The sequence below is a fragment of the Simochromis diagramma genome, unplaced genomic scaffold, assembly GCF_900408965.1.
Source record: "Simochromis diagramma unplaced genomic scaffold, fSimDia1.1 OVJJ01000293.1, whole genome shotgun sequence".
NCBI lineage: Eukaryota > Metazoa > Chordata > Actinopteri > Cichliformes > Cichlidae > Simochromis > Simochromis diagramma.
In genome coordinates, this window is record NW_024386801.1 from 8,454,779 (window position 1) to 8,482,223 (window position 27,445).

General features: G+C 41.1%; 1 protein-coding gene across 6 annotated transcripts in view; it reads left to right on the plus strand.

The window, feature by feature from the left end:
- The first annotated feature begins 1,615 nt into the window (after nt 1–1,615).
- grm3 (glutamate receptor, metabotropic 3) overlaps nt 1,616–27,445 on the plus strand; it is a 43,747-nt gene continuing 17,917 nt past the window's right edge. Inside the window, exons 1-6 of one of the 6 annotated variants that reach the window (XM_040025563.1) lie at nt 1,616–1,762; nt 4,053–4,143; nt 5,223–5,293; nt 11,416–11,475; nt 20,271–20,822; nt 21,905–22,048. In XM_040025563.1, the coding sequence (XP_039881497.1) occupies nt 20,511–20,822; nt 21,905–22,048 (456 nt within the window). In that variant the 5' untranslated portion in view covers nt 1,616–1,762; nt 4,053–4,143; nt 5,223–5,293; nt 11,416–11,475; nt 20,271–20,510. Of the gene's footprint in view, nt 1,763–2,166; nt 2,294–4,052; nt 4,144–5,222; nt 5,294–11,415; nt 11,476–20,270; nt 20,823–21,904; nt 22,049–27,445 lie in introns of those variants that run through there. The other 5 variants (XM_040025566.1, XM_040025562.1, XM_040025564.1 and 2 more) reach the window with 5 other exon arrangements.

The window sequence follows — 27,445 nt, forward strand, 5'->3', positions numbered from 1 at the left end:
TCTCTCTCTCTCTCTCTCTCTCTCTCTCTCTCTCTCTCTCTCTCTCTCTCTCTGTGTTGCTCTCTTCCTCTCTCTATTTCTTTCTTTCTTTTTTCTTTCTTTTTTCTTTCTTTCTTTCTTTTTGACTCTGCTGTCTGTGGGGAAAGGCCTGGCACAAAGCTCTCAAGCTGAGTGACCCTTATGGGACAAAGCTGGCTTTCTAGGCTTTTTGCATATATGCATGCCATCCAGACAATGAGGCCTTTATTAGAGTAGCCAGCATCTCCGAGCTGGAACGGCAGGGATGAGGAATGGAAGTCCGAGAAAGCTGTGACTGACACTGGGCACAAGTGAGAGTGTGTGCATTTCCCACCTCTTTCCCATGCATGTGTGTTTCACAGAGGTGTGAAGTGGATGCTCTTACCCTTTCTTCTTCAGTTAACTAAGAAATCTCTTCTCAACCAAAGCTTAATCTCACAGTTTTCTGATGCCAGGTAGCATCATGCATTGCATGTATGGAAAAACGGCCAAGCTAGTTAGAAACTTTCATGTCATAAATCTCCATATAAAACAGGCAAAACAACATGCTGTGGCCTTTAGCTGCAATCACAAACAGCTCTGAGCAAGCCCTCAGACAGGCTATCTCTATGCACTTGACTAACTTTACAATACAAAATCAAGCTTTGGTCGAATGAGTGCTTGTGTTCGAGTGTGTGTCTGTGTGCATTGTACTACGTATTTCTGTGTGTATTGGTGTTGAGTAGAGAAAGAGGACGCTGTGTTACTCAATCATGCGTGAAGAGTATTTTCTGTTCAATAGGGGCTGCGCACTTGCATATTTGCATTCTAATGACTCCATATGCATAATCGTACTAGTACAGATACCTGTGTACACATAAACACACACCTATACCTACGCACACACTACTGAATGCCACCTTCTGTTGTTCTCCTGATGGGAAATACACAGGTAAGAGAGACTGACACCTAACTTGTGAAAAATATCATGCATCCTGTTAGTGTGACGCATGATGTAAACTTCTAGTCACATCTCCGGGGTTGGATGCCCTTCTCGTCTAATATGCCTGAGCTAGCTGAAGCATGGGCTGCATGTTTAGTGCTGTTCTTCATGCTGACAAAATTGACTGTAATAATGTGTTTTAAACATTAATAGAGCCTCCATAAAATTTAAAAAAGAGGTAAGGATTTTTATATATACACCACTGCTTATGTGTTTTGAGCCGGGCTACAAGGACAGATGAATGCGAACAAATTCTGTGTCACTCTGCACCTTTACACACATAAAACATCTATTTTGGAGCAGCACACACACATACACACACCTCTCTTCTCACTCTCTCACTCTCTATCTTCACTCACTGAAGCTGGAGTTGTTGTTCTGAGTGGTAAACATGTGCTAAAGGGGGGGTGAGTGGCTAAGTTTTCTTTTTATCCAATAAAAATGTCTCCTTGCCAGATCGATTGTTGTTGCTAGGAGACTGAAGCATCCTTTGGCAAGGGGCTTCAGCTCTGCTCGTCTGTTGTTTCTCTCTCCCTCTCTCTCTCTCTCTCTCTCTCTCTCACTTACTCTCTCCTCTCTCGTGCACGCGCGCTCACGGGCACACACACACACACACACACACAGCCACGGAGCTGGCGCGCAGAGCAGTGGCGCCCATCCTCTCTCTCAGTGCGACTCCTCCGAGGGATCAGGAGTAGACTAAGTCAAACTTCCAGCAGCTTGAGATTTGTGCGCAACCTTTCAAGGATCGAAGCCGTCAAGGTAGGTCAAATCTCACACATTCCTGACTGGTAGGCAGTGGTTGTCAGAGTGCAGTGAAAGAATTGACAGTCCGGGAGCGTTCAAGCGCGCGTCAGCCAATCCTACTGTAGGGAGCAATTTGCTTTGAACTTTGCGCAGGATTTAAAAAGCCAGTTGTACTGCATAAACGTGCTTGTTGTTTCCTTTCAGTCACGTTCAGTAATTCTGGGTTGTGTCAGCGGGGGGGAAATGGTTGCTAATCTCTGCAGCAGATGCACGATAAAGATACAGAAGGTGAAACAAAGACTATCTGCAGTTGCGTATTTCACTCCGCGCGGAGAAGTTATTTGGGTTCAGACAAACCGCACTGAGGCATGTCCCTTGGCTTTAGGCTTCCCGGGGAAGGATGGGCGGGTAGTCTTTGAAAAGAGGCATACAGGTGGATCCGATATCTGGATCTGGTTATTGTTTATCAATGTTACTTTCCGTTTGCATCTAAGGATCCACTTCACACCTTGCGCTAGAGGAAAGGCAAGTGGACCTGCACTGAAGGTAGAACAAACAAAATGGGAATGTCCACATTAGTTGCTGTCTATGAGCTATACTGGCTTTAACTAGCAATGTTATATTTCTCACTAACAAGAACTTAGAGGATAACTGGATAAACATATTGATTCATATAGCCAAACCCACATGTTATTACTGGCCTTTTTTTTTTTTTAAATCTTCTGCACTCTACTAGAAAAACAACTGCAAATTACAGTTTTATAAACAGTGAAAAATCATGGCCCGTGTCGGAATTCATGTAGAGCAGGTGCGTTTTTATAAGCCCCGAGAGAGAGGTTGTAATTAGCTTTAATATATTAAGGGTCTATAATGTGCTGTCTTTTAAAAACAAACATAAAAACAAAAACAATGCATTTTAGGTGTGTGTATTTTTGTGTTTAATTCTTACTGGTGTGCATTTTGGACACACTTCAGAACAGATATCATTCCTGCCCCACACCACCCATGCTGAAACATGCATCAATGTGTTGAATAGTCAGTGAAAGACTTTTGATTATTCTTAATCAATTTTAACCAAAATTGTCATATTTTACTAGAATGATATGCCGCGGATAAGGATAAAATAATGTTTCTGTTATACTGGAGTTACTGTATTGAATTGGGAACTACTAGGTGATATATAATTTTACCAAACCATGATCAAATGTCCATCTGTGATAATCATATACTGTGTTTTTTTTAGCTCTATTAGGAATGCGATATCAAAATGATTAGGTTACTAAATAATAAGCAATGAGAATTTTTAAATTAACTATGTTGCTCAGTTAGATAAGAGTGTATTTGCTCAACGTGAACATGTTATCATTGCTTGTGTAAAATGACAGCTACATGCTTTTTCAGAATAATATATATGAATATAAAATATTCATGTTTCTATGATTATGGTGTTTATGTATATTGTAAAAATGTAATGTTTGATTAACTAGGCTGGGATGTCCTTATTGATATAAAGCAACATCAGTGTAAATTCTTTGTGAAACTTGTTGCATAACTAAGTTTAATTTAACAATTGTACAGAGAGTTTGCACATCAATAACTCTCTGCATGTGCGTGCAAGGATGACAACTATAGGTGGGGATGTAGTGACATGTTAAGACTTTAACTTGTGTTTACATGCTTATGTGTAAATGTATTTATGTGCGTTCTTCAGTGTCAGGAGATGTTAATCTGTGGGTAAGGCAGCTGAAAATTTCTCCTGCTGAATGGATGTATTTTGTTATCAGATGTGCTTACAAGCTTCTGATTGTGATTTCGATTTGTTTGTATGCACTATATATGTCGAAATGGTCATGTACATTCCACACACTACACCTAACTGAACTGGATGTACTACAGAACCTCATCATTAGCTGCTGTAGAGCAGTGCAAAGTGTGTGTATGTGCATGCTTGTGTTGTATCATAGATTCTGACTTTAGAAAAAACGCTGAACACTACATATTATGGGATGATGTTTTCTGTGATGCGATGACAAAATGACTTTATTAGTTTATATATTTTTCTTACAAATCAGACGTATTAGCCAAAGTCCCTTTTCTAGAGCCATAAATGAGAGATTATGGTGAGAATTTATGTTGTAGTCAGTTCTTTAAGCTTTTATAGGACATTTAAAAAGTTTTATTATTCATGGGGCACAGTGGCAGTTAATAGCAGTTAAATCCAAAAGCGACTTGTGTATTAGAAATATAACAAAGTACTCATAGAAATTTTTAGAACGTCACCTTTATCATGACCTCTTTTCTGCAGCTATAGCCATATGTGCTGTGGGGAGCTCTAACATCCTGAAATGCACCTGCTCAACAGCTTGACAGGATTGTGCATGACAGCTGAGACGGAGGTGTGTTTAATCATAAGTTGGTGACTATATGTTACCAATAGTAGGATGTACATTAACTGCTGAGAAAAAAAGGAGAGAGGAAAGGGGGAATTTTGCTGCAAGAGTGTTTTTAAGACATTATCTATATTTTTGTTATATTCAATTAAAAGTCGCCCTCTGCTAACAAGGGCCAAACTTCTTCTTTTTTTTTTTTTTTACAGAAACCTCTAATAGGAGGTGATTTCAGTACATTTTTATTATTTTGGATGAAGTTTACTAAATCTTATCAAGGCATACAGTACATATTGTACAGAACATCTGTTAAGCAGTGGCTTTGGGACTGTGAGATTTTAGAAAGCAATATGGATATTCCATGTAGTGTTATTTATTTCTTTATTTATCTATGTGACTAATGTCCTAGCCAATTAAAAACGGAACATAATTTTACTGAATATAAAAGGATGAGAACATTTAAAGAACTATCAAAACTGAGCAAAATTTAATAGACAAGGATGAAAATATACAAATATTTTTGCATGATTTAGAACTATTTGAAACAATCACATTATATAATTATCATTTGAAATTTTGCTGAGATGTGTGGCGCTCCAGTGAAGAGGATTAAGTGTGACTAACTGGAATATAAATAATTTTAAATAATTTCTTTATTTAATCGTTTAAAAATATCGTTTGTATGTTACATTTTTTAAAAGGATATTTTCCTGTTAAAATGTTTGATGAAGCATACGTCACTAAAACTCAAGCATAGAAAAAGCTGCCACTGACAGTCAATTACCAGCTTTTGCTCCTGCTTTACAATAATATTCATTTAAACTGGTCAGCAGTGTCTCCATACTTTTGACGCTCAGGTGTTTCTGAGGACAGCAGAGTGCTTTTTTATGTCGCTGTCCTTGGTGCTGAATTCATTTTCTTCCTGACTGGAAGTCTTTGTAGGCAGTCTCATACCTACAAGGCATAAATGAAATTAACATCACACGAGATTGTATTTTCACAATTGTTATACTGATGTGAAATCATGACTTTTCCTCTTTTGTTCTGTTCTTTCTCTTTCTGGTTTCTTGTGTTCATCAACACTGAAGATGAGGGGATGAAAACATGGAATCTAATCTCAGTGTAAAGCCAAGACGAGTCTAACACAGTAAGCAGACAGGTAGGTTAAAAATGATAGTGACTTGTTTCATGCAAAAAACAAATGAACCACTTGGGAAATACAAATATGGACATGAACTATGTTCTGCTTCTGCTTGCATCAGTCTGCTCCATGTGTGTTATCCTGCATGGACATGTAGGTTAACAGCTGCCTCTAAGTTGCTATAGGTATGAATGGCTATTTGTCCCTATGGGATGAATTTATGACCAACCAGTGGCATTACCACGCATTAAAAGAATAAGCGAGTGTCTATTGAAGTAATTAAATGCAATAATTGGCTGCTCACCAACAGCCCAATATTTTGTTAAAGTAGGTATCATTCCATGAAGCCATATTTGCATTCAGCTTTATGTACTATACCATCATAATAAGACAGCACTATAACTTTCATGGCAGCTTCTTCACAGAAACAAACATACAAAAAAACACATGGAAGTTTATTCCAAATGAATAGATCTCTAGTTTCCCCACTTTTAAATCTGCACATTGCCAACTTGCCACATCGACGTCTGGCCTCACCTACTTGATTGTCTTGTTGTTGTTGTTTAAACATGATATTTAGGAGTTTGTCTGTACCAAGGGCTGATAATTTGAATATCACTCCTACACTGACTTCCAAAAGCCAGCATGTCGAAATTTTACAAAATGTTTATTTGGCATATTTTTTGTCTGTAAGATGGTTATTGACCAATAAAAGTGATGGGACATAATGCTTATAACAGTGACCTAAATTAAGGAATCCTAGAAAGCAGGAGAAAGCATCATAGAGAAAAAGTTACACTGGCATATTTGTATAAAGATTCTGGTTTTCTAGCATGTATCATTTTGGGGTTTTGTTTTTGTTTTTTTTTGTTAAATGGTTTCATTTTGAGGATAATTGCCGTTTTTAGTGATTCCATGTAGGGAGTAGTCATTAACACAAAAAATAGGTCCTTCATCCATTCTCGGAGGCCTCCTGAAGTTCTTTCTTTGAAGGTCTTTCCAGTTTTATCATTTTTTTCTTTATAGAAACACTGTTGCTGTGCTCAACATGATCCTTTCACTGTTATGCTCCAGTGAGGAAACAGGGAAGTGTTTGGAAATCACTGCTGCTTCCCACAGCTCACCACTCATCATTAACTACAGTCACAGCATACACTAAGCTGCGCACACACTTACCAGCATGCACGTGTATACACTGCGTGCACTGACATCCCTTTTTCACTACATGCACGCATGCATACATACGCTCAGGGGATGAGGCAGTGAGCGAAAGGGCAGTGGGATGTACAGCTGTGATGGTGTGTCTCAGAGAGAGATCAGACTTGTTAATAAATTATGATCTTGAGCAGGGAAACTGTGTGTGTGAGAGAATGTGTGAAATGCATAGTGAGGGGTGGCTTCCTGGTCATGCAATAGCGGCTATCGATACAAAAGAAAAGTTACATGGTGCAGATGTCGTGACATTTCCAGATGTTTTATTGCTGGATTACAACCTTTTTCATCTGATGCCAATTAAAGGTTGTTTTAACTGATAGCTGATAATACACAGCGTAATAACAAGATGAAGATCCAGAACTGGGTTAGTGTTTGGAATGGGCAATTTGAAAATGGAAAAACAGCAGTACAAGTCATTATGTATGTTAATGTTAGTGTTTTATATTCCCTTTGGTAGTGTGATAGTGGCATGCAACTGAGTTTTTTATTACTTCTGTCTGTGAATATGTAATTTAAAATGGAGGGCATTCAGCTAACGGCTTTATCCCTGTTTTAACTAAACCTGTGAGGAGCACACACAGTGTCCGTTTTCTTCTTTATCTCATGTCACTGGTCAGCAGTGTTTAATCAACTGGGATAGGTAAATGACTACTGCGTGAAATACCAAGTAGTTCTGCTTTCATTTGTATGTCATAACCAAGCAAAACTTCCTGTCACACACAGAATTGTCCAGTACTGTAAAGCGTCTCAGGTCTTGGTCACATTACAGCCATAGTAACCTTTCCTCCCCTGTTGCATCAGGTATAGTAACTACATTGTTCATACAGTATTCACCCATATTGCTCAAGTCAAACTCTCTCTATCCGACCACTCAGCGTTTCCTTGCTCACTGCTGTGCGGGCATCTGGCACACACCTGGGAACTGCATGAGAGCTGTGAATGTCATTGTGAAGTAATCAATAAATAATAGTAGGTACAGCATAGTGCCATGAGTTGAAAATGTCCTTTGGACAATTGTGAATTTAGATTTAATTTTAAATGTATTAGATAAATGTCTTCTGCAAAGCACAACGACTGAAAACAAGTATTACAACAGTGGCAGCCACTTCATTAGGTACACCTCTTCAGCCACTCGTGAATGCAGACACAGTATCCAATCAGGCAATAACATGGCAGCAATGCAAAGCATTTAGGCATGTAGGCTTAGTCAAGATGACATAGTGAAGTTCAAACCAAGCGTCAGCATGGGAAAGAAAAGCGAGTTAAGTGAGTTGAATGAGGCATGGTTGTTGGTGCCAGATCTGAGTATTTCAGAAAATGCTGATCTACTGGGATTTTCCCACATAACCATCTCTAGGTTTTACAAAGAAAAGAAAAACTATCCAGTGAGCAGCAGTTCTCGTGATGAAAATGTCTTGTTGATGCTAGAGGTCAGAGGAGAATGGCCAGACTGTGCTGAGCTGATAGGACAGCAACAGCAACTCATATAACCTCTAGCTGAAACCAAGCTACACAGAAATGCCTCTCTGACCACACAACGTATCGATCCTTAAAGCAGATGAGCTACAGCAGCAGAAGACTTCACCGGATACCGCTCCTGTCAGCTAAGAACTGAGGCTTTAATTTGCATGGGCGCACCAAAATTAAATAAAAAATGTTGCCTGATATGATGAGTCTTGATCTCTGCTGGATGAAAATCTCCGAGGAATGTTTCCAGCACCAAATTAAGGCTGTTTTGCAGGCCAAAGGGGATCCAAGACCACAAGGAGCAAGGTGTACCTAAAGTGGTCTGTGTGCGTATGCTTCATGGTTGTGGGATGTACAGCTGTGATGGTGTGTCTCAGAGAGAGATCAGACTTGTTAATAAATTATGATCTTGAGCAGGGAAACTGTGTGTGTGAGAGAATGTGTGAAATGCATAGTGAGGGGTGGCTTCCTGGTCATGCAATAGCAGCTATCGATACAAAACAAAAGTTACATACATTATATACAGTTATATACATTTGTGCATATACACTTTTAGTGGGTATGCGTTTGTTTTGGTTTTTGTGGTTTTTTTGTCTTGTTTGATATTGATAGTCACTCATAGTAAAAAAGTAAAAATAAAATCCTCCCTTGCTTTAAAACATAAAAATTATTATAATATTCAGCTTTTTAATATAGTTAAACAAAAAGTTCCTGTTTAAATTCAGTCGACTGAACTTTTTGTGCTGATGTGGGAACAATGGATTTTACAATTACAGTGATGAGGATTCCAGGGCTAATGTGGGAGGGCAAATCATAAACTTAGTACATAATTTAAATTCTAATAATTAGTGAGGAATGTCAGCGGTAATTGGTTTTTGCACATAACCACCTAACCGAAATCAAGCAAAGCCAACCATCATTTGGTCCTATCTGAAAGGCTTTTGTCTCTGTCCAACTCAATTAAATGTACTCTTCTAACAGCCTCAGATAGCTTATACTGTGGTCAACACTCCATTACTCTCTACCTGTCTATTAAAGCTCTGCGCACCTCATGTATCGACCATGCTGAGGACAGAGTTGCAAGCTGTGTGAACATGAATTAAGTAGGGTACCACAAGATCTGTGCCATGGTGAGTTAGACTGATGCGTCATGATGTCTCACAGGGTCATTACATGACAGTTAAGTTGATAGATGCAATCCACTGAGGAGTAATTCTACTTCTGACAGGTCCACTGCCTTTTATAGTGATAAACTGCAGGTCTGATGGATGCTTTCACACATTTCGCCACCCTTTTCTGTTTTTAGGTTGAACAGACATTCTTTAATGTTTAAATCATGCAGTCAGACGTGCTGGAGATCACAAAACCCAGGGAATGCACACATGCAGAGACATCTGACTGAAACTTAGTGGGAAAGGATAAAATATTAATCGATTTTCAACACAATGTAGAATAATTTCTAAATTCTTTTTGTTTTATTTTTGTCAATTAAATGTAAAAGTTTCTCAGATGTTGGGTGACGTTGCTCTTTCTTTGCCATCAGCTATCAACAACTCAAACATATTGGAGTTACGGTGATAAAACAGGAAAAACAGAGACAAATGTGCATATTTTATATGTTTGAACACCTTGTTTAACATTGTAACTTGACACGAGACTCGAACGAAGCGGAGTTGAAATGAAATTAAAACTATTAATACAATTTCTGTCACTTAATGCATTTTCATGGTTAAGTTCAAACCATTTTGGAGGTCTCGCTGTACTGCAACTTACAAAAAACAGAGCGCTAAGTACTCCCACTGCGGACTTTTTGTGGTGCTCGAAGGTTAAAAGCTCTTTTAGTAGAGGATCCTTTTGGAGTACCCACTGCACATGAGAGCAGAGTCTAGCCTGTGTAGCTCTAAACGTGCTCTATACGGGTTAAACCTATTTTCATTACAAATTTACTTTCGAGTATGTAACAGAAGGAGGATCATTCTATTATGAGAAACCAGAGTTCAGAGGCTGTGTGGTTAATATTTACAATTCTCTAAGGTCCATTTCTATGTCATGTCTAACATGATACCACCTTTAACCTTGGACCTTAATGGAGGTCAGAAATATACCGATTGATCAATACAGGAAAGGCCGAATTCAGTACCTGATTATTGATTTTAACTGGTAAATGGTAATAAAAGATGGCATAATAAGCAGAGCTGTAAAATGCAAGTAAAAATTTTTAAGAACTTATTTATAAGACTTTTTTTTTTAAAACCATGTAGATTTATGCGCTAATACTAAAGGGTTGGAGGGTTGTGCATCATGTCTTGCTCGTTGTTTGGTTGTTGTATTTTGTGAGATGTTTCTGTCCTATTTATGGATCATCAGTCTTTCCTTCCTAAAACGCACTTTGTAAATAATTAATGGTCACAGCCCATTGCACCCGTTACACTGTCAGAAGTCTAGGACACCAGTTCTACACTCAGATGTACACGCAGGCGCGCACACACACACACACACACACACACGCAGGTCATTGTTTTGTGAGTGGGGAAATAAAAAGTACACTTTTCACACAATTTGAAAAGGCTACACCTCACTCCGTCTTTAACAATTCATACACCTTGAATTCACATTCACTTAACAGTTGTAAGTACCACTGTTCTTACTTGGCCTTAAAAGATAAGAATGAGAAAGGAGAAAGAGATGGAAGGAGGCTGAAACACACAAAGCCACTGATGAATTAACTGATAAAGCTCTGACAGTGTGCACCGTCTTTAAAGGGGTCTGTTGTTCAGCACACAGCAGCAAAGCTTCTGATGCTACATCCATTCTCTTTCTCTTAAAAAGGAAAGAAAGAAAGACCTCACACACACACGCACACGCACACACACACACACACACACGCACACGCACACATACATACAGTGTCTTCTCATACTGTGAGATTCATGTCATTGGAGCAGCTTTCAGTTCTGTCAGATCTGTAATAGTCAGATAAACAGGCACATACACACACACACACACACACAGTCAGTGGAAACACACAGGTTGTGGGGCTATCTCTCCTCTCAGCGTACCATGGTCCATCGACCCTGCATGGCTGCTCTCAGCTGGATACGTGTCATCCACAGCAGCCCTGCCTGTTAGGGAGAGAGTGAGGGCTGTGGTGGGTGTAAGGGAGGTGGAAATAAATAGGAAGAGTGGAGTACCAGCAAAGGAGGGGGGTGGAGGAAGGGATGCAGGGAAGCTGCTTTGGAGCAACCAGAGGATGTAACATGAGAAGCAAAAGAGGAGTGTGGTTTGACTTGAGCAGGGTCAGAGGTGAAATAGGGTTGTCTGTCAGATGTTACTCTGCATCATAGCTCCCAAGGAGAAGGGTCAGTAGTCTTCCTGCTCTCTCTTTTTAGTCAACAGTGCTGTTATTTTCTGCCTGTTCTTTACTCACCTCATGTATCCCCCCCATATCTCTCTAATAGGGCTCTTTGATGATGTTGCTATGTGCCAGCTGGTGTCTTCTCCCATCCTTTTCAATTCAGGTAAGGCAGTTAATAGCTGTGTGTGCCTATCTAATGCAAAGGTAGATGTCTGCATGTCAGTCTGTGAATTAACTGTAAAAAAGAGGTCGTGGTTTTACAGGGAGCACACATCCTGTTTGTTTGTTTGTTTGTTTGGGCAGATTCTCCCTTGCTTAAAGTCACAGCACATAGCAGCACATAGTGCCCATAGCAACAAACCACAACAAACCAAAAAAATGTTCGCTTTAAATTTTGTGCGGGTGGATCTTATTTCTCAAGAATAAACAAGTAAAATGTGTGTTGGTAGTAGTTTGGTAAGTTTGTTACTTTGGACTTAGTTTGGTGGCAAATGATACTTTTGTTTATTTGTTTTGTTTGGTCATGCTTAAATATGGAGCAGATGGGACAGACAGCATTTTGATGTGCACTTTCATGGGCCTAATTAGGGGTTTAATCATTCAGAAACAAAAATTTAATCAACGGTCTTCGTCACATTTCGATGTGCCAATTTCATGACATTCCATCCAGGCGAAGGGCACACTGGATGTACAATACAACTGATTGGATTTCACTTTTACTTTACAATCATTCTCAATCCTCAAATGTCAAAGTATGTCTTTGGAGAAATGTTACATTCCCAAAGAATGGCACAATGCAGTACAGAAGAAAGAAAGGAAAAAAGCTGTTAACCACTAATGTGGCAAAGGGTGTGTTTTGTGATGTAGCAGTAGTGAGAGTTATTTCATTCTCTATAAAGATTAGTACCAGTTTATGTTTTCCTGCCACACCAAAAAAACAAGCTGGGGTCAAAACTACTCAGCGTTTTAAATAAGTATTTTTAATACAGCCTCTGTCACTGCTCTGCATGAAAAATCCAAGGCTTATTGTCCTGTACTTTAACCTCCTTGGAAACATTTTCAGTAATGGAAAAGGGGACAAAAAGATTTTCTGTTACACAGTGTGTGCTCCACTTGCACAGTTGCTCTTGAGAAAGGAAGCTGGGTTTGGGAACTTTCCAAGAGGTTATAATGAAGCAAACATTCAATTTCAGCGGACACCATGAGATAGTGTAAAAGTGCTGGGAGATATTGTTTGACACATTTCTGGGAAGTTGACCTCAAGAGCTGCCAATTATAGCAAAGCATGGTTTCAAAGGAGTGCATTGGAGGAACTCTTAGAGTTCTAGCTCCATAAATATACAATTTTAAACTCAACAACACACATCCATAAGCATGCGTTTACACCAAGACACCCTCAAAACAAACACATAGCCAGATCTGCAGCCTTCTTGCAGTGTTGTACTCAAAACTAATCTCATGACAGTGTTCTCTTATAATATAATTACTAATAATGATATTATTATTATTATTATTATTATTATTATTATTATTATTATCATCATCATCATCAACTTTAATTTTTAGAGGCTATATTTATAGGGACTCCAGCTTTTTCAGGGGAATACTGGAAATCATTCAAGGAGGATCTTTTTTTTTTCTCCACTACAGACAAACATCAAGGATGTGTGACGGCTTTGAGAATTGATATAAATCTTTCATTGACACCATCAATGTCATCCCCCATGTCCCTCCAAAATATAGAAATTACGTGGAATTAAATATCCATGTCAGGTAATCTCCTGTCAGAATTTGACAGGAACATCACAGTTATATAAATAATATATGCCCATATAAATGATATAAATTTTACAGTTCAAATTATGTATTAGTACTCCTGCCTTGCCTACAGTAAGAATTTATTATGTATCATATAACCTGATTTTGTGTGTCCTTTACGTGCTTCCTGACCACACTCATTCAGATCTCTGTTGGTTGATGCACAAGGAAGCTAAGACATAGAAATAGTCTGCTTTTAGGTCAACCCCTCAGAGAAGCAGAGGTGTGTGTTTGTGCATGTGTGTGTGCACGTGTGTGGGCGGGTGTTTGTCTGGGTGTGTGCGTTCGTCTGTATGTGTGTGATATTACAGAGCAGAGTAGTAAAGGTATGGCAGCCGCCTGAAGAAAAATTTGAGCTGCCTGCATCTAAGAGAAGCTTTCATCCTCCTACCTGCCCACTAAAGAGGGGAGACTTACTCTTTCACTTTCTCTTACACATGTGCGCGCGCGCACACACACGCACATAAACACACACAGATAAAGTAGCAATCAAGAGAAGTTTTACCATGAGCTTGCTCCTTGGTCTAGATTGATTTTTCTAGTCACAACGTCAACCTCCAGCTTCTGTCTTATCTCTCCCGAGGATTGCAGGAGAGGCACAAGTGGCAGAATTCAAAAGAAGTGAGCTATGTCTTACTCAAGCCTTGTGAGTGACTTTTTAGTAGCCAAACGCAAACTCAACAACACAGAGAGAATGAGGGAGGCTAACAGGATTGCTTCTTGGGGTTGACAACATTTCTGGCTAAGATTAGACATCCTGGTGATGGGGTCAAGGTGTGTGTGCACACAAAATTCTGTTTGCTTGCTTGCATTTATTAATTTACTAATGGGTAATTTCACTGCATTTGAAGGCGAAAAAACATTAGATCTTATATATCTTTATATTATACCTCCAAAACAATACTGTGGACTAAATAGACATCAGCGATATAATCTGGCACTTTGACAAGTCAGCAAAGCAACAGCCTAGTGAGTGTGTAAGTTGAACAAATAAACAAGTGCTCTACACTTATGGCCATTGCATTAGGTACACCTGTCCCACTGCTTGTTACCATAAATAGCTTATTAATCAGTGGCAGCAACCCAGTGCATTAAAATCAAGAGGACCTCCTGAAGTTCAATCCAAGTATTAAAATGGGGAAGTAAGGTAATTTTAGTGACTTTAAACATGACATGGTCTTGGTACTTCAAAAACTAGTGATTTACTGGGATTCTTCCATGCAAGCATCTCCAAGCTTTACAAACAATTATCAGAAGAAGAGAAAATATCCATTAAGCAGCAGTTCTCAGGTTAAAAATGCCTTGTTGTACCAGAGGTCAGAGGACAATGGCCAGACTGCCCTGAGCTGTTAGATAACCAACAGCACCAGATGACCACACCGGGTGCCACTTCTGTTAGCTAACAACAGGAATATGAGGGTATAATTTGCACCTGCAAATGTAATGGTGCAGGGGATATTGTCTTGACACGCTTTGCGACCTTTACTACCCACTGAGTTTGATTTAAATGACACAGTCCACTTGATCGTTGCCAACCAATGTTCATTATGACCTTTATGACCACAGTGTTATCCTAATGGCTGTTTCCAGCAGGACAACCTCCCATGTGACAAAGCTCAGACCATCTCAGACTGGTTTCCTAAACAAGACAGTGAGATACTCAAAGGGCCTCTACGGTCACCAGATCTCAAACCAACAGAGCACCTTTGGATGCTGTAGAGCAGGCGATTCACATCACTGATGTGTGGCTGACAAATATACTGCAACTTCATAAAGCGGTCATGTCAATATGGACCTAAAAATGTTTCCAGCACCTTGCTGAATCTATGCCAAAAAGACTTAGGACAGTTCTGAATGCAAAAGGGGGTCCAACCTGATAGTAGCACGTACCACCTCATAAAGTGTACCTAATAAAGTGGCAGGTGAGTGTAATTTATTTAAGGCATGTAAGGTTTTTTGACAGTCTTGTATTTCCAAATTGTGCTACCAACACATCAAGAATCCTGTAACCTGTATCCTGTTGATACCTTTATGTGTCCATGAGCAAATTATCTGTTACTTTAAACACTTTACACATTTTTAAGTGAACAAATCGGTCTTTTTGTTCAATTGAAGAATTCCAGTGAAATCTTCTTGAGGTCGTACCTTCTGCAACACTTGCATTATGCAATGAAATCATAAACTGCCAGCTTGTTCTGGGACAATGTATGCTTTTTAAGATTCTTCACAAGGATCTAGGTTTGTTGAAATAACTTTTTTAGTTTTTTTTTTTTAGGTGTTTTAGCCATAAATCATCATAAAAAGCATACATTGATTATCCCTTCAAAGTAATTTGCATTTAGCTAGTTAGTAAGTAAGTAAGCAAGTAAGCATAATTTCTTTTTACTGATGTGTAGTATTGTTTCACATGGGTCTTGGGAAGATTAAAGTGCTCTGATGCAAAATATAAATTCAAGTCCCTCTCAAATGAAGTTAAAAAATATCTGATATAAAACACAAGCCGCTAGACCAGCCTCCTAAAAGCAGGACAAGTTTTGTCTCATTAGCCTACTCTTGCATGCATTATTGCTAACTTACACATGCTAGGTCTTAATAAATAGAGCAGCTAACCTTTGCAGTGACCTTGTTCCCATGTGCCTATACTGTTAGAACCTATCAGAATGCACCAGCATATAATAACACAGCAGTTACTGCTTGCTTAACTAACATTAGTCAATAAACCAGCGGACCTCAAATATACAGGCGCTTACACTAGCACAGATTTGTAATATCCCCCAAGACTGGATATTAGAAAAAAAATGCAGACTTTAGACCCAGAAGCTACCTCCATCATTTAAATAAAGCCTAAATTTGCTAGCGTCATTTTGTAAACACCTTCGCTGTAATCCTTTGCTGTTCTTGCTGCCATGACAGTCTGACAGTTGAAGACTTACTAAACACGATGCCCGTAGAATGCATGCTATCCATGCGAAAAGAAGGCCACAGTGGAGCGATTATGCTTGGATCGTACGGCGCTACACAAACCTATACCCACTCCCAGGGTATGCTTGATCATCTAAATAAAACTGGTTTGTGAATTAATCATGTTTCTTGTTCATGATGTTTAAGGATTGGCCGAAAGATTTGGCAGTAGCAAAAAAATATTCATCTTACAGATGATACTTGGAATACTGGGACGACTAAATAGCATCGTTGCGAGATAGCGAAACAGTATCATTTCAATCTGTTAGAGAGTTCAAGGTCAACATTATTTTCATTCAAATTAGTCACACAATGGCACATTTTTATGGCCTGACTGCCTTAAGACAAAGGACACAGGCAATGGGCAAGATAGTACAAAAACATAAAATGCACTGCTGGTGGTAAAGTTTGGGTCTGTTTGTTTGGTCTAATCATTATGAAGTTAGACCAAACCATTCTTGCTACTAACTTTGTGGTTCTTTCAGGCAGCCATCCTGAGCTGTCAGTTTGCCAAACCACACTACGAATAAGCCTGTCAAGACACTCCCGATGGCACTCCATTAAAAGTACACAAGATACTCATGCCAAAATTCTTGAAACCCTCAGAATACAATCTCTGCTGTGCCTTATTGAATGCAGTTAATGTGGAGCAACAATGTGAGGGTGTCTGTGATGTGTAAACCTAGAAATCTAAAACTGTCCACAAGAGATGACCAACTGATTGGAAATAAGAATATGATTTTCTTTGATCTTTCTAAATGATTTCTTTTGTTTTACTGATATTTGGGGAGAGGTTTTTCTCTTTACGCTATATGGTTAGGTCTTCCACTTGCTCTCTATAGTGCCTCTCACCACTGTTGCTTATTAGTCTCATCTCTGTGGTGTCATCTGCAAATTTTATGATTCTGTTGTTGTCATATTTGGCAACACATTTCTGTGTAAACAGACTGTACTCTAGGGGACTCAGAAAGCAGCCCTAAGGCATGCATTGTAGATGAGAATGGTTTACCTATTCTCACAGTCTAGGAACTGCTTCCCAGAAAATTGTATTGAAAGCAAATCTGTAATCAATAAACAGAAATGTAATTTATGTATTTTTGATTTCAAGGTGTACTAAAGCAGTGTGCAAGGAAATGATATAGCATCACCTGGAACAGTAGGTAAATAACATAATAAATAATGTGTGGAGGATAGCAGCAATGCAAGAAAATCTATGAGTCCTAATCCTTTGAGAAGTTTTAAGATCTGTTTCTGTCACCTGTAGACCAGCCTCATTGGGTGGGCTCTGGGGTGCTTGTTGTGAGCTTTAAAATTAGTATAAAAATTGCTCAACTCATCTGGGAGAGAGGCACAGATGTTGATAGCTACACTAGGTTTTGATAGACCTGGATATTTGGTAATGTTCCTTATTTCTTGATTTAAAATTAGTGGTAAATTCTGTCCACACACACACACACACACACACACACACACACACACACACACACACACACACACACACACACACACACACACACACACACACACACACACACACACACACACACACACACACCAAATGTTGTTGTTGGGTAAGAACAAGTAGCACTGGAATATGGATATTCACAAAGAATTTAAGATAGTCACTGACCATTACACTAACCTTGAAAAAAATTTTAGCCCTGGGGCCCATGCTGCTTTAATGTGGCCTTGGCATTGTCCTCACAGTCGGCTGCAAGCATTTCACTTTCTGCGTGCAGGCATGAAGCAAGAGCACTGACAGGTAGTTGGATTTCCCAAAGTAAAGCGAGGTTTTTGCCTCTGGTTATGCAGGTGAAATGCAGAAAAAGTTTTGGTAGCACAGATTTTAAGTTACAGAAGTCAGAATATCTCCTGTGTGACAATGGCTCCATACAGATCATTCAGTGCCTCTGCAGCAACATCTCACAAAGGGGATTATCTTAGAGGTAGAATAACCTGCGCCTTTTTCTTAAGCTGTTTCAGAAGTGGAAGGCCATAGTACAAGACTAGTTAAAATAAGCAGACAGTGACCTGTCAGTAAAGAACCCTGAACAGAACAGAACACACAAAGGCTCTTTGTATCCTTTGAGAACTGGTTCAGATGTGAGGTTCAGTCCCCTTTTTCCTTGAGCACTGCATGTTGGCATGAAATCAGCCATTCGTTTTGTGGAATAGCAGTGACATATGAAATGAAAACAAGTGAGTGAGAGCATCCCACAACCTCCTCCCACCCTGTTGGATTCCTCCAGCAGCATGGCTCTGTGCTGTTATTTTAAAACCAGCATGCTGATGTTTAGGAGTTCTATACCATACTAAACAAGTTACTTTTGAGTGTTTGTCATATGAACATTTGTTAAGTAGATTAAATACTAATCAAAGGTATCATAGTGCTTCCTCTGGAAAAAATAAAAAAGAACATTACATTGTGAAATTTTATATCAATTAATCCACTAGTTCAGACTATTCATTTTCCAAAAATGTCAACCTCAAAGGGAGAAGCACTAGTTAATTTCTACTAGCACTAGGGAAATCCATCCAATAATTGTAAAGGCCTTTCAGTGTTGATAGTATTCAGTGTTCTCTATACTTCTGATATCATACATCATTTTGTACTGGTGACATGTGACAACATCTGCCATAAAGATTTAGAAACAAAAGCAATTCATCAGCAACTTAATGTGTTTTGTTGTGGTTAAAAGAAACAACACTGACTATTAACTAACTGCAAACTGTGGTAAAGGTTTTGCTGACCTACCAAGTCAGTGCCACCTGCCGTTTTTCCTATCACAATGGCTACTGTATGAGCTTTTTCACTTGATCTTGAAACATAAAATATGTTGTTTTGGACATTTGCTGGAAAAAAATTGCTTTCCCACACACCCAAGGGAGGTTGGTAAGCAAAAATTGATGATGAGTTACAAACAGTGTTTTTTATTGTGGAACGAACAGTTCCTTAATTGTCAGCTCCCTAACTCCATATATTCTGATGATCCCTAAAAAAGCTAGAGACATTGCCTAGCTGTAGGGAAGTTGATTTGCTCTATTACAGCACACTTGGCATACATTATTATATACTAAGATTTAGGATGACAAGATACCTGTTCTAAATGCAAACGGCATAGTGATGCATTGTAATAGTACACATAATATATCAAGGTGCCGTTTCTTTACTTGTTAAACTACTGATCTCAGTACACTAACCTTAATGACTCCCAACAGAATATTTGCCTTGCAAATGCCCACAGCTCTGCACTTCAGCTTGCAGTGCATGGATGCTGCTAAAGCTAAAGCATTTTTACAGGACAAAACCCCCTCCAGAGCTACAGAAGCTCTTGTATAAATCTTACCTTTATACTCACATGGGTTGTACTGTCCAAACATGTAAACTGCAAAATCTGTAGAGTCTTTAACATTTAGCTCATATATTTCATATATTTTAGGCCGGCTTTGACAAAAATGGAGGTGGAGCACATTAGTGAAGAAAACAGTCAAAACACAGCTTTAATTGAGTCGTAAGATGACTAAGTAGCATCAGCTGTTGTTGGCCTCATTGTTGTCAGACAGCTTCTTTCATGGTAAAATGCATTCAGCCCTCACTCTGTAATTATGCAAGGGAGAGGGGGAGCAATAAATCTGATAACACACACACGCACACACACATGCACACATATACTTAGGGGTATAAACTCATGGACAAGCGGAGAATTGCTGGAACAGAGATGAGATTAGAGAAGCTTTTCTGATCTGTGGCATGAGAAGACTTGGCTCGTGTATCAACCAGCCATCTAAGCTGGCTTATCCTGATACAACCAGGGGCAGACACCCCCCACACACACACATACGCACGCACACATGTGCACACTTACAATAAGAAAGTTTACCGGGTGATGTAAGGGAGGAGGAGGTTGGAGAAGAGTGGGGTAAAATCTCCAAACAATTCCATATCCCTGTTAGTCATGGCCTTGCTTTGCCTGTAAAGCAGAAATGACTGAGCCCTTGTTAGCAGTGTCCCCAAACTCCACTAAAATGTCTACTTTGCTGTCTTTCTACTTCATTGTACCACAAAAAGTATTTCAGCTTTTAGATTTGCCCTGTGGCATGTGGACTGACAAACTTATATCCCACTCTTCTTCCCTCCTCTCTTTTCTCCTCCTCTCTTCTCCCTTCTTCTGCAAGCAGAACTGATGCCCAGATGGTGTGCCCCTCCATGTGTGGTCCAGTTCAGTTCTCCCTGACCGTTTCATGGGCCACAAAACAACCCAAGAATCCACGGCCGCTGCCTGACTCAACCCCACTGAGCACTGTCCACTTCACTTGTAACCCCTCACCCCTAACCTTAACCCTTAGCCCTTCGCTTCCCTCTGTCTCGCTCTCTGTCACACCTGTTCTTGCGTTCTGACAATCCTTCCTGAGCACAACATGGTGGCCCGCATTCCCTTTCTTGTTTTGGTCATGATGTGTCAAGGCGTTTTGCTCTCAGACCCACCCCAGTCACGTCGGGAGATCCGCATCGAGGGTGACCTGGTGCTCGGCGGCCTGTTTCCAGTGCATGAAAAAGGAGCTGGCATGGAGGAATGTGGCCGTGTTAATGAGGACAGAGGGATCCAGAGGCTGGAGGCCATGCTGTTTGCCATAGACAGAATCAACTCGGACAAAGCTTTGCTACCAGGGGTCTCCCTAGGGGTCCACATTCTTGATACCTGCTCCAGAGATACCTATGCACTTGAACAGGTGGGTGAAGATTGCCATTGTGCATCAATGGCAGATGATGAATCTAGACAGTGTACAAATGTAATTTTCTGCCATATGGTAGTTTTCCCACACACCTAAAATTTAGTCTCACTACCACAAAATTAGGTCGCATCATAATCATATCTTACATATGTAAGTCAAAGTCAGTTTAAAGGACATTAAAGGTAAACACATGACAGCACTGAAAGTAATCAAATCCCCACAAAAGCACATTGGTGAAATATCGGGATAATCCATGTGAATGCTGATGTAACGTTTTAGGTACAGCACAGTTAAAATCTAATTAGTTGTTTTGTGCTCCTGGGCGACTTGAACTTTTGCTATATTTTGTCTTTAAAAAGTTGCTCATCTAAGTAATTTTTGGCCTCAGAAGTTAAATGTGCAACGTTTCCATTTTAAATCGAATAAAACTATAGGCTCTCATTAAAAGGTAATATTCAGGTGAAGTAAATGTACCTCGAAATTCTATTTTATTCACAAAGGAAAAAGGATATTGCCTTGAATGATAACAGCAAATCCGTGATGAGAAAGATAGATTGAAGCTATTTTCGATGGGGGAAATGAGCCAGATAAAAAGAAAGGATGGCACTTTCCCCTCAAGGATTGTTATCTTCAAAAAAATCTTCTTATTGCTGAGCTATTTAGGTATGATGCATCTAGTGATCTTACGCAATGAGCTCTGTGACTGATTGCATAAACCTTGAATTGTTGACGTCTGGTTTCTCTAAACAGGTTGTGGATTTATAACTTGTTTCCCACAGCAGTTTAAATACAGTATAATCTGCCTTGGTCTCGTATGAGTTAATTTACAATTTGGACCCTGTACTGAAATGAATCAACCTCATGTGTGAAGCAATAGATTTTCATTGTCCTTTCAAGAAGAGAGAAACTTTGCATTAAAAAATAACCTCAAAGTATTCAACTTTTATTTATGTAGCACATTCATTACAGCAAAAATACTTCAAAGGCTGATTAAGAATTAATAGAAAACATAGACCATATTGTACCCTACATGATCCATTACACTTGTTCTAAAATATCTGTGTCTCTGTGTTGCCCAGGCTCTGGAGTTCGTAAGAGCCTCTCTCACCAAGGTGGACGACACAGAGTTCATCTGTCCCGATGGATCATATGCTTTGCAGGACGACAGCCCGCTTGCAATCGCAGGAGTCATAGGAGGATCTTTTAGCAGTGTCTCTATACAGGTAACAAAAGTACAGAAGTAGTTATACAAACAACAATCACTGTGATCATCTACTTTTAACTTTCTCATTAACTTTTTGCTTATTCTCCCATGACCAAGGGTTAAAGTGACATTTTCCATTTCTGCTGTTTTCATATTTATGTGACTGTGTATGTATGTGTATGTCTATTTCTTAGAATCAAGCTCCATCGGTGTGCTCTTGTGTGTTTTCCCAGCCCGTGTAGCTCTTGTCATAGAACTATGTAATTTGCATAGTTTAGCATAAAACCTCCTTCTCCCTTACTCCTCTGTGACTGCACAAAAGCCTCCTCCTATCAGTCCTTAAATCCCTAATCTCTGAAACTGTCTCTCTGTCTTCTCTTTCTCACCCTGCCCTGTCTTTTTCTCTCTCTTCCGTTTCATATATTGCTTTTTTTTTCTCCTCTAAATCTTTGCTCTCTCACTTCTCATAACTTCCTGCTTCCCTTTTTTTCCCTCCATATTTATATGCATTCTGAGGCATCCCTCCCGGCTATTTGGGGAGATCTCAGTGTATGCTGACCTCAGCCCCCTTCTTTTCCTCCTCCTCCTTCCTGGGGCAGCCATTGTTAACACATCTGCACTGCCTCTTGTCCTTCATCAGACATAATTATGCTTTGTTTTCTTGCGGCTCGTTTTTGTTGGCCTTTGTTGCTGGGTTTTTTTTTATCGTTTTGTTTTGGGGGTTTTTTTTATCTAAACAGAGACCGTGTTTACAAGACCTGAACTGTGTGCTGTTTTGTGATCTAATGCCAGTGAAGCTAATCCAGCTACTCCTTCATGCCTTTGTACTTGGCCAGTCTGTCTGTGGCTTCCAAATGAAGTAATAGGGAATTATTTTATGTTTAACCATGCACAACTAAACTCCAGTGCCTTGAAGGCATTTACTTAGCGAGCATGATTCCTTCCCTCTACTCATTCATGTCTCTGTGTATATGTCTCTGTGTGTGCATGTGTGTGACTTGCATTCCAAGAAGAAAACGCACAGAACCCCTCCTCTGCACCATTTTTTCCGTCCTTTACTTTCATTTCTTTCCATATCCACATCCAGCCCATTCCTATGCATTTCTCCCTTCCCTCTCTCTCTCACAAGGGAAGAAGGCAGCTTTCGCTAACAGAGTAAACTCCCCGTGTCCCTACACACAGCCCTCTTAGGTAGCTGGTCATTGTTCAGTGGCAGGTAATGGAGCAATGCGGTTACATTTTGCAGCGTGACCTTCCGTGACATTTAAGTCAAGTGCCATCTTAAACCCATAAAACCTGCCTGCAGAACTATAAGCAGCCATCAGTGCGAGCGTGCTTGTGTATGTCAGCGCAGGTGTTGGCGTAAGTGTCGGCCTGTTCTGGTGCACATCGGTGTATGTATGTGAGCATGTGCTCTAATCTTCTGCATTATTAGTCTAATGAGATTCTGACATGTTGTCAAAACAGCTCATCAGCTGAGCTATGAATGAAATATAGAAAAGCACAGACTGATGCGCTCTAACGGGATTAAACTGAGGCGGGAACAGAATGGCTGTGTAGTTTGTGTTTATTTGTGGGTGCCTGTGCATGTTTGATTGTGTATGTTTACATGTCTTTGTGAGCGCGAGGATGTCTTCCAGTCGTATCTCTACTGTTTGTGTGACACCTGTGATTGAAACTGCAATAAACAGAACATGACCATAGCCCAATCAATAGTAAAAGGGAATGCAATATAGACGCTACTAGAGCTCAGGCACCCGTCACTAATAAATGATTCACCATGTGCATATGTACTTGCTGTGTTTTCTTTTATCTTCATGTTACGCAAGAAGCAACTTCTACAGGCAGAGATCTTCAATATATGTTGTCATTTTCCATATGGAAAAAAAAAATCTTTTCTCAGCTTTTATTAAAAATATTTGATTAAGTGCCTTGCAGTCAAAGGTTAAAGATCACTTGAAACAGATAAACACTTACACCAACTTTAAATAACTAAGCGCAAGAAGCTTTAGCAGTTTCAAACTGATGCTATTGTTTTTATATATTTCAACCCCATAAACATTCCTTGTGCTGATTCTCAGTTCCGACAGCTTGACTGAAATTGGGTCGTGCAACAGGACATTGAGTCATTCACGTCATTTTCAGTCATTCTGTTGTGGATTTGCTGCTGTAGTTGGACTCAATGTCCTGTTGCACGACCCCACTCCTGACACCAATAGCAGCTGGATAGCGTAGTGGTTAGACTACACGTCTTTGGAACCCAGGATCGCAAGTTCGATTCCTGCCTGGGGCGTCTGTATCCAGTAAGGGTCCTAAGGCTAGACCCCCTATGCTAAGCGAGCCTACCGCAGACATGAGCGAGACAGATAAATATGAAGGCATGCCGGCTCGGACGTCGCCCGGATCAACAAGGTCCGCGTCAGGTGTTGAGGAACCAGGGCACCCTGACGAAAAATGGGCTACTGGAACAAGAAGGCATCGGTGGGCAAGAGACGAAAACAGGGCGTTGTTGGAATGCTACTACGCAAGTAACCCCGGCGGAAGGGGCTACATGAATAGGATGACGGACCTATGGATTCTTCGATACCCAACATCCACAATGACGGCGAAACAACTAGTAGCTCAGTGTTCCAACATTCGAAAGAAGGGACCGCTCTCACAGCTAGAGATTGACAAGGTACAACACAAATGCTACGGCAAGGAGGAATCAGGACGCCAGGTCAGGGGGGAGATATCATCACCCCCACCCGAGATTGGGTACATAGCCCCAAGTGCGATAGGAGAAGGATCGTTGAGTGCGAGAGGAACTGACCTGAAAAATAGGATAATGGCCAAGCTTGACACCTGGATCCCCCGTAGCCGGTTACCAAGATTACGTGAAGTACCCTCAGAAGGTCTGCTAGATGATGTTATTGCAGCACTACGGATAATACCTACAACCACGATTACCGACACTAACAAGCTGATCAAAGTAGCACGGAGGGAGGTTAGCCAACTAATGGAGTTGCAGAAAGGTGCGACAAAGAAGGTGCATAAGAAATACAGTAAGCTGTCCATACCTGAGGCCTTGGAAACTGCCAAGCAAAGACTCACAGCCTTGGCCAGCCGCTTGAGGAGGTACACCAGAGAGATAGAAGGCAGGAGAATAAACCAGCTGTTCTCCACAGAACCAGCAAAGGTGTACTCTCAGTGGCAAGGGAACAATAATAAGAGAACAGCACCACCAAGGCTGGAGACTGAGCAATACTGGAAGAGCATATGGGAGAAGGACGCAACCCATGACGGCAATGCTCAGTGGCTAGTGGATCTGAGGGCAGACCACAGCGACCTCCCTGAACAGGGTCCAGTAACCATCACAGTGGCAGATATCCAAGAAAGGGTCTCCAGTATGAAGAGTTGGACAGCACCAGGGCCCGACATGGTTCACGCCTACTGGCTAAAGAAGCTGACTGCACTCCACGAGCGTCTGGCAGCACAAATGAACCAGCTGCTAGTTAACGAGAGACACCCGGAATGGCTAACCGAAGGTCGGACGGTCCTGATCCCCAAGGACCCCAAGAAGGGACCGGTCCCCTCCAACTACCGACCAATAACCTGCCTCAGTACTACATGGAAGCTCCTGTCAGGCATCATATCGGCTAAGATGAACAGGCACATGGGTCAATACATGAGTGGGACACAGAAAGGAATTGGCAAGAATACCAGAGGCGCAAAACACCAGCTACTGGTAGACAGAACAGTCAGCCGAGACTGCAAGACCAGACTGACCAACCTGTGCACTGCCTGGATTGATTACAAGAAGGCCTATGACTCAATGCCCCACAGCTGGATACTGGAATGCCTAGAATTGTACAAGATCAATGGGACCCTAAGAGCCTTCATCAGGAACTCAATCCTCAATGGGGATGTGGCGTACAACACTAGAGGCCAACTCCAAGCCCATAGCACAAGTCACCATCAAGTGCGGGATCTACCAAGGAGATGCTCTGTCCCCACTGCTGTTCTGCATAGGCCTGAACCCCCTCAGTGAGATCATTAACAAGACTGGCTACGGATACCGACTACGGAATGGAGCAGTTGTCAGCCACCTCCTGTACATGGATGACATTAAGCTGTATGCCAAGAGTGAACGAGACATCGATTCACTGATCCACACTACCAGGCTATACAGCAATGACATTGGAATGTCGTTCGGACTGGAGAAGTGTAGTCGGATGGTAACAAAGAGAGGGAAGGTAGTCAGAACTGAGGGGATTGAACTACCAGAAGGCAACATTGCAGACATAGAGGACAGTTACAAGTACCTGGGGATCCCGCAGGCAAATGGGAACCATGAAGAGGCCGCTAGAAAGGCTGCAACCACCAAGTACCTGCAGAGGGTCAGGCAAGTCCTGAGGAGTCAGCTGAATGGTAAGAACAAGATCCGGGCCATCAACACCTACGCCCTGCCCGTGATCAGGTACCCTGCTGGGGTAATAGGCTGGCCAAAGGAGGAGATAGAAGCCACTGACATAAAGACAAGAAAGCTCCTTACCATGCATGGAGGGTTTCACCCCAAGTCCAGCACCCTGAGGCTGTACGCTAAGCGGAAGGAAGGGGGCCGGGGACTGGTGAGTGTCAGCACCACAGTCCAGGATGAGACAACGAACATCCAAGAATACATTGGGAAGATGGCCCCAACTGACCGAGTGCTCAGTGAATACCTCAGGCAGCAGAAACCCAAGAAAGAGGAGGGAGACGAGGAACCATCATGGAAGGACAGGCCCCTGCACGGTATGTACCACCGGCAGATAGAGGAGGTGGCTGATATCCAGAAATCCTACCAGTGGCTGGACAAAGCTGGACTGAAAGACAGCACAGAGGCACTAATCATGGCAGCACAAGAACAAGCTCTGAGTACAAGATCCATAGAGGCTGGGGTCTATCACACCAGGCAAGACCCCAGGTGCAGGCTGTGTAAAGATGCCCCAGAGACAATCCAGCACATAACAGCAGGGTGCAAGATGCTAGCAGGCAAGGCATACATGGAACGCCATAACCAAGTGGCCGGCATAGTGTACAGGAACATCTGTGCCGAGTATAACCTGGAAGTCCCGAGGTCAAAATGGGAGATGCCCCCAAGGGTGGTGGAGAATGACTGAGCTAAGATCCTGTGGGACTTCCAGATACAGACGGACAAAATGGTGGTGGCTAACCAACCGGACATAGTGGTGGTAGACAAACAGAAGAAGACGGCCGTAGTGATCGATGTAGCGGTTCCGAATGACAGCAATATCAGGAAGAAGGAACACGAGAAGCTGGAGAAATACCAAGGGCTCAGAGAAGAGCTCGAGAGGATGTGGAGGGTGAAGGTAACGGTGGTCCCCGTGGTAATCGGAGCACTAGGTGCGGTGACTCCCAAGCTAGGCGAGTGGCT